The sequence below is a fragment of the Drosophila willistoni genome, unplaced genomic scaffold (genome assembly GCF_018902025.1).
Source record: "Drosophila willistoni isolate 14030-0811.24 unplaced genomic scaffold, UCI_dwil_1.1 Seg496, whole genome shotgun sequence".
NCBI lineage: Eukaryota > Metazoa > Arthropoda > Insecta > Diptera > Drosophilidae > Drosophila > Drosophila willistoni.
In genome coordinates this window covers 1687-13713 of record NW_025814426.1, presented here as the reverse complement: position 1 = coordinate 13713, position 12027 = coordinate 1687, and the positions used below count along the sequence as shown (strand labels likewise).

General features: G+C 40.6%; 1 protein-coding gene, 1 long non-coding RNA gene and 1 pseudogene across 3 annotated transcripts; 2 read left to right on the top strand and 1 right to left on the bottom strand.

Annotated features, from left to right (window-relative positions):
* The first annotated feature begins 6133 nt into the window (after positions 1-6133).
* LOC124461477 lies at positions 6134-6896 on the top strand. 2 transcript variants are annotated; one of them, XR_006955083.1, is made up of 3 exons: positions 6134-6384; positions 6456-6681; positions 6755-6896. It is a non-coding gene; the product is annotated as an uncharacterized LOC124461477 (long non-coding RNA). The 2 variants fall into 2 exon arrangements; XR_006955082.1 differs by having other exon boundaries at positions 6134-6388.
* Positions 6897-6900: 4 nt separating this feature from the next.
* On the bottom strand, positions 6901-7879 carry LOC124461473 (mediator of RNA polymerase II transcription subunit 15-like). The gene is made up of 2 exons (XM_047012997.1): positions 7046-7879; positions 6901-6969 (listed from the first exon to the last, which is right to left on the bottom strand). Exons 1-2 carry the CDS (start codon positions 7877-7879, stop codon positions 6901-6903), a joined length of 903 nt encoding a protein of 300 aa, XP_046868953.1.
* Positions 7880-8975: 1096 nt separating this feature from the next.
* On the top strand, positions 8976-10233 carry LOC124461472 (annotated as a pseudogene).
* The last annotated feature ends 1794 nt before the right edge of the window (positions 10234-12027 follow it).

The following is a 12027-nucleotide window of genomic DNA, read 5'->3' as shown; positions in this document are numbered from 1 at the left end:
AAAATATCGAATCACGCCACTATCGATAGTTTCCAAGCTCTAACAAATGCAACACTAAAAATTTGACCCGAGTGTGTTTCACGTTTTCCAACACTACTTTCTACGGTTTTCCAAAACTGGATAATATTAATTGTGATCAAGTAGGCGGCACTGGCACTAAAAGTTTTCGTTCGACCTCAGCTCACAATCGACTTCACTTGCTTCGCAGCAGTCAAAGGAACAAGTTCATCTTTTTACTTCTTCCTGGTCCTTCTCCTTTAAAGCATTTAAAAATTTAAAACGCTTTAATTTAATCCTTCTCCTTTAAAGCATTTAAAAATTTAAAACGCTTTAATTTATTCCTTCTCCTTTAGAGCATTTAAAAATTTAAAACGCTTTAAAATATTCCTGCATCTTATGAACTGAGCGCTTTTCGGAATCATTAAGATGAAGTCGTTTCAGTCAGAAAACATTTATATTCCTTATTTGTTTTCTTTACGTCAGCATAAGATTTTAAAATTTTATTTTCCGTCTAAATATAATAAAATTATTTTCCTTAATCTTTACAATACCAAAATTACAAGATCCTCCACAACAGACACATCATATAAAATAGTCCGGATTTCATTTTGTTGTCTATCCACGGCGTTGGAATTACTTCATGGATTACTGAGTGTCAAGTCAAAGGGGAACACATAAGCCATTTGACTTCCTTTCTTCCTATGGGCGATCTGGCAAAGTAATGCTTTTATTTTTTTTTTTTTTTTTTTTTTTTTTTTTTTTTTTTTTTTTTTTTTTTACGACTGCTCACCCCCCCCCCCCCCCCCCCCCCCCCCCCCCCCCCCCCCCCCCCCCCCCCCCCCCCCCCCCCCCCCCCCCCCCCCCCCCCCCCCCCCATTAGCTTTTGATCGTTCATGCTTGTTGTATTTTTTTTTTTTTTTTTTTTTTTTTTTTTTTTTTTTTTTTTTTTTTTTTTTTTTTTTTTTTTTTTTTTTTTTTTTTTTTTTTTTTTTTTTTTTTTTTTTTTTTTTTTTTTTTTTTTTTTTTTTTTTTTTTTTTTTTTTTTTTTTCGATTGTAGCCTTTATCGATGCTATAAGTCTTTGCAGGTGGCAGGTTGTGCTTCCCCCGACCGAAAAATGTATGGCTTCATGGTCGCTTGCAGTATATACATTAGCAATTGCCCAGCTAGTTGACCTATAAAGACTTTCACTGACGAAAGTCAGGTCTATTACTGAGCCGAGTCCCGCTCTATTGAAGGTATTTTGGGATCCTACGTTAAGCAAAGCTATATCAAGTGTTGAAAATGCCTCTAAAAGTGCTCTCCCTTTGGCATTGGTTAGACTGCTACCCCATTCAACAGCCCAGGCGTTGAAGTCCCCAGCTATAATAACTGGGCTGCGGGTACGTGCGTCTGCTCGAGATCGTCTAAGGCATCACTGAAGCTTTGGATACTCAGACTTGGTGGCAAGTAGCAGCTGTAGACCCAGTGGCCGCTTATGTTTGCCCTGACATAGTGCTCCTTGTTTAGCACGGAACGCTGCAATAGTGATGGCGTTCCACAAGCCCAGATCGCTGCCTTCCCAGAAATACTGCAGGACCAGTTATTTCCAGTTCTGGCCTTAAAAGGTTCGCTTATAATGGCTATGTCTGTTCTAGACTCACCCACTGTCTGTGATAGCAGCTCATGGGCTGCCCAGCAACGATTTAGATTAAGCTGGATAAACTTAATCATCATTATTGTGCTTACAGGTCTCGTTGGATGACCGCCCGTTTGCGGACGGGCATCTCTGGCTGCCAGCTACATGTGAGAGTGAAGTCAGTCCTTCTGCTGCACATAGAATACATTTGGCCTCGTTACAGCAGTCCCGAATTTTATGACCGCTGGTTCCGCATTTTAAGCACCAGCCACTACTGTCAACGTCGCTATTACATTTGGCAGCGACATGGCCAGTTTTTAGGCACTTGTAGAATCTAACTGGGGCATTATTAATTCTGATTCGGCACACTGACTATGCCACCGTAATCTTATTGGCCTTGAGGATTGTCTCTGCGGTTGTTGCCGGAACATATATGAGCGCTTTCTGGGTATCACGGTATGATGGGCAGAGACTTTTGACAGCGCCTGGCTCTAGGTCAATTTTCAACTTGGTAGAAAAGGCTGCTACTATCTCTTCTACGGTTGTCTCGTTGTCTAGGTCCAGTATTTCCAGCCTTGTATTATCTGTGAGAGCGCCCATTGCCAATATCTTCTTTTAGCTTATGAAGGTTATCTGCTCTTCCCTTACTTAGCTCGAGGAGTAAGTCGCCATTCGCTGTGCGCCTCACCTTGGTAACATTTCCTCCAACGGCTTTAATTTTTTCATCTTGGCTTCTAGTTACCATTTTGAGCATATCGCTATATGAGACCCCTTCAGTGCTATGCAGAATAATAGCATCTGGTCTATGCTTTAACTGAGCCTTTCTTTTTGTTTTAGACTCCACAGTTTTCCATTCTGGTTGAACTTGGGGAGCTGAGGCATTGTGACCTTGCTGTGCATTGTTCTGGGTCTTATATGCCCGCAGACTTGTTTAACGCAAAGACTTGCTGGGCTTGGTCCTTCATGTCATTATTTACATATCTGGCGTTTCGCAGTGCTTTAGCTAGCTCACCTGACTTTTTCACCATTGACCGGAGTAGAATACCTAGGTCTTCGTTTTCGGGATCAACTGGTTCGCATATTGCGTTCATCTGATTCGGCTGCTGTGGGTCGGCATCTTCGTTGGGGCCGAGCGACCAAGCGGTTGGAGTTGACCATTGGCTCGGCTGATCTGGCGGTATTAAAACCCGCCGGGCAGAAGCCCTTTGCCCATCCTCTTCGTACTCCATTTGACTGACCGGCATTGCCACAGCGGCAGGGGCCAATGCTGGCCGTTATCAATCTATAGATTCAGTAGATTCGAAATTTAGAAAATTTTAAAAATTCCAACGATCGCCAAATGGTGCAGCCTGAAAGCATGCACCGCTTATGTACGCTGTTACGGGCTGTAAGCTTACAGGTCTGCTACCCGTATCAGCTGTGTCCGAATACGTTGACCAACACTGCTGAACAGCTGATGCTATCGAACTACGAAATATGAAGGTAAGCCAGGTGGAGTAGTGGCTCCCGATTGAGCCCGCAGGTGTTTGGGTACGTAGACTCTGGTTAACAATTGTGTATATTCTCAGGTCTCAGGAAGCTCCTTTATTTGACGAGATTTCGGAACGACTTGAACTACGCGACCGTACTTGGTGAGAAGAAAAACTGTGTGTCACCGCCTTGCATTGTGTGTGTGTGTATATGTCAGAGCCCGGCACTCATATCACCCGGGGGACGAACACGTTCGGCACCTCGTATGCGTGTAACCGAACGGCTGCCGAAGTCCTCACACAGAGGATGAGAAGCAGATCTATGTCGCTTTGTTGAGAAAACACACATGAAAAAATTGATCGTTGCTTTGTTTTCTCTATCTTTTTCTTGCATAAGATTATTTGCTGCACTCGTTTTCTTGATTCGAGACAGAATTTGATGAAGTTTAATTTTGCGCAGTGTAAAGCAACATACGCATACAAGCAAGTGCACACATACAACTAAACTTTTTTAGCGCTCTCTTTGTGCCGGGCCCCGGTATATGTGTTATGTATAAAAGGGCTGAGAGAGAACTTAGGGGTATGTATATACACTAATACATACCCAAGTGAAAAAATTTTTTCGATTGCCAGCCTCTTACATAAATCATTTTAGGTTATAACAACACAAAAATATTAAATTGTCATTTATTTAAATAATTAGCTAGGAAATTGGCAATTTCCGTGGCACACTAGTGAAGAGCCTTGAAACACTATTTTTAAGATTTATTTAGGCAATTAATTCCCACTTTTACTATATTTTTTTAACAATTTATAGCGGAGCTTTTTTCTTTGTTTTTTTCTTTGTGTTGAGGCGAATGCTCAAACTAGCACCAATGGCCGACTGGCCATTGGCTCCTTTATTGTTCTCATTCTAAGACCTTAGAATCTATAACAAGGGTCATTAAATACAGCAATTTACAATAAGTGCTGAAGGCATAATAAAGTGAAAAATGAATTAAGACTAGTCCAAAGTGGTCTAGAATATATATAATATCATGTAATTTGGAAATTTCTCACAGATTTATATTTGCGGCTAAGTTCATTAACATAACTTGAATCCAGACTGCACTGTAACTGGAGGCAGAGAGATGTCCAAATGTTAATTAACAGTGAGATACAAATGTCCAATAGAAATATTTTATGGCGTGATTAAAAATTTGAAGATATTTTTAGGCATAATTATCTTCTATTAATTTGTGTCATCAGGCGTTTTTTTTTAAGATAAGGCGTTTAATCCGCCTGGCCTCAGTCTTTCGATTAAGGCCGCTTTATTTTCTATCCTTTCATCTTCTAGAGACAAACAATAGAAATTAAAAAATAGGGCCGTTACAGCAGCAGGGGAGGGACAATATAAAATAACTTATAAACTAGCTTAAATACTAACAATTAATGTATAATAATAAAATAGACAATAACATTTAGAATTTAGTGTTTTTTAGAGATAATTATGGCGTAAGTAGTTTTAAGTATTTAGCATAAGTAAGTATTAGTTTTTAGCAATAAGAATTTTAAATTTAATTTTCCGGTGCAAGGGGTCTTAATAGGGGGAATTAGGCGAGTGCAGAGGACACTAATAGAGGTAAGTAGAGAAGTGCATAGGGCGCTAGAGCGAGAAATGTAGGGAAACTGGCATTTTTTTGTAGTATTTTTAGGGCAACACTGGAGTGTTAGCGTTAAATTGCATATTCATTGTCTCATGCCCAAATTTTCTTTCCTTTTCATGATTCATTTGCCTTTCTTGCCGCTCTGGGCGCTGGTCAACGACAAATTTTGACAGTTCAGCCTTATAAAATGCACAGCCCCTATAGGTGGCTCTATGGCCATCTCCGCAGTTGCCACTCTTTGGAGATTGGCCATCAGGAGAGGCGCATTTGTCGGATTTGTGCTGGCCAGCACAGACGGAGCAGAGCGGGGAAGGCAGCAGTACCTGGCTGTATGGCCAAAGAGGAGGCAGTTTTTGCATTGGGGAATCTCCCTTTGCCTCTCGACGCGTTCCTCCTGGCTGCCTAGGACCTTAATTTTAAGTATTTCATCATGTTTATTGTCATTATGTTTGTTAATTTCAATTAAAAAGACATTCATTGGCCTCTTAGTTCTGTAGTTTGTTAGTCTTTTGATGTATTTTGTCTCAAATCCTAGCTTTTTCAGGTCACGACGGATAGCTTCGCATTCAGTGGAGTGGTGTAGATTCAAGATGGCAAGTCTAGCACCTCGTTCCCATCTGTGAGTAAAAAAGGCAAATTTGTTTGCCTCCAGGGTAGCTTTTATTTTGCCATAGGTGTCCATTGTTTTGGCCGTGATTTGAGTCAGGCCGTTACTCAGCCGGGCCAGGTGATAAAGGGAGAGAATTTCCAATTCTCTCTTTTTTTTTACTTGTATGGCCGCAGTTGCAAAGCCAAGTGGTTGGCTCCCGAAGGAGTCAACCATCTTTTATTGTATTTCGCCCCTATCAGGAAGCATATACAATTACAATAAAAACGAGCTTAGAAATAATTTACAATGGCTTATTAATATGTGAATGATTAATATATAAGACATAATGTTTGTTGGGTGTTACTGGTAGGACAAAAAAAAAATTGTGGGAAATTGACATGGGAAATTTTTTACAGGCAAGTAAATAAATGCTCAAATAAAGGATCAAGAACAAGTTGCAAGCTGCAATAATTATAAAGAATATAGTATTTACAAATATTGTTCATTAATAGTGATTAGTATAATTGTTTCTTGCAGGTTATCAGTTCGAATCATATCGATTCATGGCGTCATTGCAGTTGGCAAAATCTTTGAGGCAGCGCTCTTATTGTCAGGAAAATTCCCTCTTATAGGCAAGAAGTGAGTAAATGTGTTGTTTTTTTTGTCATAGGCAAACATTTCGGCTTATTTCTGTCTCTCTTCTCGGATTGGACTATGTGAGACCCCAGAACAATGTATGCGTGCCCTTCAGCCCCAGTATTGGAGGTTTTGGGCCGTCAGGAGAGCTTGTTTGCCTGTGGAGTGGTAGCACAGTAGGCTAGCAATTGGTGCGCGGCACTGGAGAAGCATCTGTTCCATCTACAGGCTCGTTTGGAGGAAAATAACTAGGAGCGGGAGGGCCAAATCCCTTCGACCGCAATGTAGTGCTCGAGCAGGCATTGCTTGGATGATAGGTCCATATAGACTGCCTGCTGGCCAGGCCTGGTACAGGCTGGCTGAAAGCGGGAGGGCCAAGTCCCTTTAACCGCTGTATGGAGATTTTGTCAAGGTCAGCTGGCTGAAAGTCAGTAAGTAAAGAATTAGCAGTTTTTTGCACCTTCATGGGTGGTAATCTCGCATTATTTTTTGTTTCAGCTTCTATGCTACTTTCAATCTCATTCAGGAGCTCGTTTTCAACTCGCTCAAGATTTTTTGAGAGTTGGTCATCATTAAGGGTGAATCTTGAGTGGAGGCAGGACAAGTCGCTGGATTTGGATTGGCTGGCCCTTCAATCGCTCTTCTATGTACGCGCGATTTCGTGTGCCTCTTTTAAAATCTCGAAACAGGCCGTTGATCACGTGTCCTTCCATGCGCACAACAGGTTTGTTTAGTTTCGATTTTTCCTCCTTTTGTTTTTTGAGTTCGTTTCTCTCAATAATTTTTTGGTATCTTAGGTGGCAATCGAATCTGATGAGAGATGGGGCGCCATCAAAATGGGCCGTCGCCTCCCGCATTGCATGCCGATCTAGATGAGTAGTTGGAGATTGCTGCTGCTGTGTGTCAACGGAAGATGAAGTCCGTAGCTGGGAGGCCTGTGCTGCTAGGTGGTGCTGCTGGACGACCATTTGATGCTGCTGCGTATCCATTTGCGGTGAGTATTGAATATTTGCTGTCATTGGTGGAGCTGGAATGTCAGATTGCTGCTGCTGAGTGTCAGCAAAAGATGAAGCCCGTAGCTGAGAGACTTGTGCTGCGGACTGATGCTGCTGGCCTGCCAGTTGATGCTGATTCATCTCCGCCAATAGCTGAAGATGTTGTATATTAGCTGCATTTTGAGGAACTGGAATAGTTTTCTGCCGAGTGTCAGCAGAAGATGAGGCCCGTAGCTGGGAGGCCTGTGTTGCGGGCTGGTGCTGCTGACCAATAAGTTTATGCTGTTGCTGCGCCATAATTTGCTGTGAACATTGTATACTTGCTGCAGTTTGAGGAACTGGAGTCTGAGATTGCTGCTGCTGACTGTCAGCAGTGGTTGACGCCTGTTGCTGAGAGGCCTGTGCTGTGGGCTGGTGCTGCTGGCCATCTGATTGATGCTGCTGCTGCGTCGCCAATATCTGTAGATATTGTATATTTGCTGACATAGGAGGAGCTAGATTTGTGGATTGCTGCTGCTGTGTGTCGATAGGAGTTGACACCTGAAACTGACAGGCCTGTGCTGGAGGCTGACGCTGCTTTCCAACCACTTGATGCTGCTGCTGCATCGCCATTTGCTGTAGATGATGTATACTTGATGCAATTTGATGAACTGGAGTTGCTGACTGCTGTTGTCGTGTGTTTGCAGGAGATGACGCCTGTAGCTGAGAGGCCTGTGCTGCGGTCTGGTGCTGCTGGCCAGCTGGTTGATGCAGCTGCTGCAACGCTAAATGCTGCAGGTGTTGTGTGTTTGCAGTACTTAAAGGAAACGTGGTTGTAGTTAGCTGTTGCTGGGTGCTATTTGTGGTAAGAAAGTTCTGTGTTGGTGCTGCACATTGCTGCTGGTTTGGCTGTTGAGTGAGATGAGGTGTATTTCGGGCTGCTACCATTTTCTCTAGTTGAATAGAGTATCTAGGCCAGGAGAGCCTTGTAGGAGTAAAGGGTTTTTCCAGGATATTCCTTACTTCTACATTTGGGTGTTCTAGAGTGGAGATAGCAAGCCAAGTCATATTTGAGTTCCATGGATTTAACATTATGTTTGTCGCGAATATAGGCATTTGTGCTGAATATATCCGAGTCAGTAATTTTTCTCAGCAGTTTGTTGTGCGTTTCACAGATTTTTTTGAATAGAGTTTCCGAAATAGGGCTGCCCCATACAGGAATAGCATACGTTAGAATGGAAACAATAATTTGCTTAAATATTGTGACTTTACATCTTGTGCTGAGGGAGCTCTTTACGCCAACAAGCCATTTTAGGCGATGATAGATAGCTTTAGCTTGAATACATAGGTGGTGACTCCTAGATATTTATATTGATTAGCGTTTTTTATAGGTTTTTCATCGATTTTTATTAGGTAAGATCTTAGAGCAGGGGATATGTTTCGTTTTGTGTATAGGACACGAATAGTCTTATCATTATTTATCGTAAAGCACCATTTAGTTGACCATTTGGTGAATTCATTTAGGTATTTTTGCGTTTTCCTGATGGTCATGTAGGCATTTTTATCAGTAGATACGATTATAGTATCATCTGCGAACGTTGACAGTAGGATGTCAGGGTTCTTCTTGGTTTCACCTGATACCATGAGGAAGTCGTGTTCTAAGATATAATCAGGAATTGGCATGTCAGACGAATAAACATTGAAGAGAAGGGGGCCCAGAACACCGCCCTGGGGTATTCCTGCAGTGATTTTGCCAATTCTGGAATATGTGTCATCTGTGCCCTGACTGTGAACGATCTATCCTCCAGATAGCTTTCAAGAATCTTGAACAAGCAGTAAGGCAGGAGTTTGGCCAGTTTATTCAATAATCCTAAGTGCCACACTTTATCAAATGCTTCAGTCATGTCTACAAATACAGCAGAGCTGTATTCTTTTGTTCGAGTGATTTTTGTAGTAACTGTGTGACCCTTGCGAGTTGGTGTTCAGTGCTGTGGTTTTTGCGAAAGCCAAATTGATGGTTTGGAATTGCTTTGCGAAAAGTTGAATACAAATTATATTGTTCACACCAAAGATTAAAAAGGGGCAACGTTACAAGGTCAAGGACAATATCCAGGCTGTTCACACGAAATTCGTGGCGGACTTCAAAGCAACAATTGGATTCAAGCAGCCGGCAGAAAATCTATTGATTAAATGTGATCCCATTCAGTTAAAGGGATTCCTGCAGACTCTCAAACTGGATATGGAGGGCAAGGACGCCATCAATTTGAGACTGAATATAGCCACTGCCACGGCCATTACACAAAAAGCAAAGTCACAGACTAAAATGACTATTAATCGTCGCTGCGATTATCCCATCAAGGGTTTTCCACGATCTCTGCAGTCTCTGACAATCAATAGTAGTCAATTGGTTAAGCTAAGTTTTGAGATATGCTCGTTGCGTAATCTAACCCATCTGGATGTGGCCAACAAGCATCTAACGAAGGTGAATAATAGTTGGTAGCTTTTCGCGCCCTTTTATCTGTCCTGTTTGGCTGTACAAATGTTTAAAACTTTTTTCAGATACCCGTGGAGTTGGGACGTCTTCCCCTGACGAAACTCGTACTTCTTGGGAATTGTCTGGGAGAACTGAACGATTGGTCATTTCTAAATGGCATCAAATTGAGTGAATCTCTTTGTGAATTGGATTTATCTGGTGGTTAAATGGCAAAAGCTGGTTCATTTGAATCTAAATCACAATAATCTAACCTTTTTACCCTTTGCCATGCGACGACTGAAGAAATTGCACTCGCTTTATGTATCGGACAATAAATTGGAATCTCTGCCAGCTGCCCTAGAAGACCTACACATTAATACCATAGATGTTTGTGGCAATGCATTTAAAGGACCCAATCATCTGGATGTTCAACGTCTCGAGGGCACCACTGAGGCAAACACAAGGACCCAATGCTCCCCTCAGCCGCTCTGGCTGCAAGCAGCTCGTTCAGTCGGCCAATTTAATCTGCCTATATACTCACTACCTGCCATACTGATCAAACTGATAGCCGAGACACCAAAATGTGTTTGTGGCAAATTTTGTTTTCTCATGGACTCGCTGAATATCTATAAACGTATACGCTCTGCCAAATTTGAAAGAATCAAGAATTATAGCTACAGTCCAGATCAGTTTATATATGTTGATATTGTCAAATGTGGCTACTGTAAGAATGTTAAATCATGCGCATGATCTTCCCTGATGTTAGTTGGAATATTTTATTTATTATTTTAGTATTACAATTCTTAATAAAGTCTGATCTAAATGAGAATTAATGTTAAAGTTTCTTCAGAGAGATCATTTAATGTTATTAAACTTGCCTAAATTGACTAGTCTTAGATTACTATCGGAATAATCTGCCAAAAGGTCCGAATTGTACAAAAATCTAGTACACTTAATTGATTTTTTGATATATAACAAATCCAACCCATGTATATTGGAAGTTGATTAGTTATTTGCCAATTAATCTATCTCAAATACTCTTGTTCATTGTTTCATCTCTACTAAATTAGAACTCTCTCCATTAAACATAATGTTTAAAGGTTGATTCTTTGGGAAAACCTGAAATGGAGGGTGCCTGAAAGGTTTTGATACAACGAATAATTACGAAAATTTTCAATTTAAGTGAATTTCAGAAATTTAAATGACGAACAAATGCTTTAAAATTAGTTAAACATCTACATCTTGAGGGAGAACGAGAGAAAGGGAACTAAGGCAATTCTTTTGCCTACACACACACATACACATATGACCATATAAAGACATTCACACACACGTCTACATCCCTTCCTGACTACACCTTCCTCCCCGCCTTCTGTCCCTACGCAATCGTTTTTATCCTTATCATTCTGAATTTCTTGCCTATATATGGCTTACTTTTGGTTTCCTTTTGGGTTGCTTCTATGTTTTTTCATATTAAGAGCTCGTTGTTTTTATTATTAAAAGCTGTGTGGCGTATGTGACTTGCATAAATGTGTGTGTTTTTTTTTGTTCTCTGTGAGTTTTTCTTTATCTGAACTCACGAGCTTTTCCACATTTTCCTTTTTTGCTATCATTTTGCTTTTTACTTCCACTTTTTCTCTCTGTCTGTTTATCAAAATCACAAAACTTCTGGACACTTTTTTAAAGAGGCATAAAAAAATGACACACTAACATCCAACACACACACCACACACATGACACATACTCACTACCTCCCACTACTGCCTCTTTCTCTATACAGTGATTTTATTCACCACTTTAATGTGCAGCTGGGAAATTGGCTTGGTTTTGACTGAGAGGAAACGAAGAGAAGGGAGAGGGGAGATTCGTAACTATAAAAAATGTTTATCTCAACTTCGGCCCAAATCCAATTTTGACTGGCATTTAAGTGTCTATAACTGACTATGCAGATCTGCGGCTTAAGTTTCGCGTTCATTTCAGCATTTGATTCACTTGTTTTGTGTAACATTTTATTTAAAGGAGCTTTAATATTAAAAACCCCTTTCAAATGCTTTACAATTTGAAGTCTTTACTTTTTCGTTCTTTTAGTATTGATACATTTCAAATGAAATATTACGCGAAATTCTCTTTGAAAAAACTATACGGAAAACTGAAAGTAAAAACAAGGTTTTCAGTAAACTATAGCATACTTATTAGGGCTAAAGGAGCTTCTGACAACTTGCAGTCGCAGATTCGCGTACCTAAACTTCCCCTTGTCAGGGAATGTTTTAAAATACAATTCTACAGTAGAACCTCGGTCATTCAAGGTATTGTGAAGAGAAACTCGGATGACACGGAAGAAATAAAGCAAACATTCTTTTAGGTGAAAACGCTGATACTTTTCCCTAGAAATTTTGGAGCTAAAAACTTTGATAATAATGGGTGTGCGTCTCCAGATCAAGGCATTTGGCGCTAGAGGATAACTCAAAGTTTCGAATAAGAGAGAATATGTATTTAAACAATACTTTAGCATTGAAAAGAAACGTCATGTATTTGCACAATTAATTTTTTAGAACCTAAAAGAGTTGGAAGTAATTTTAAGACTGATACACAGTTGATATCTTGTTGGCCCTTTAAACTTGAA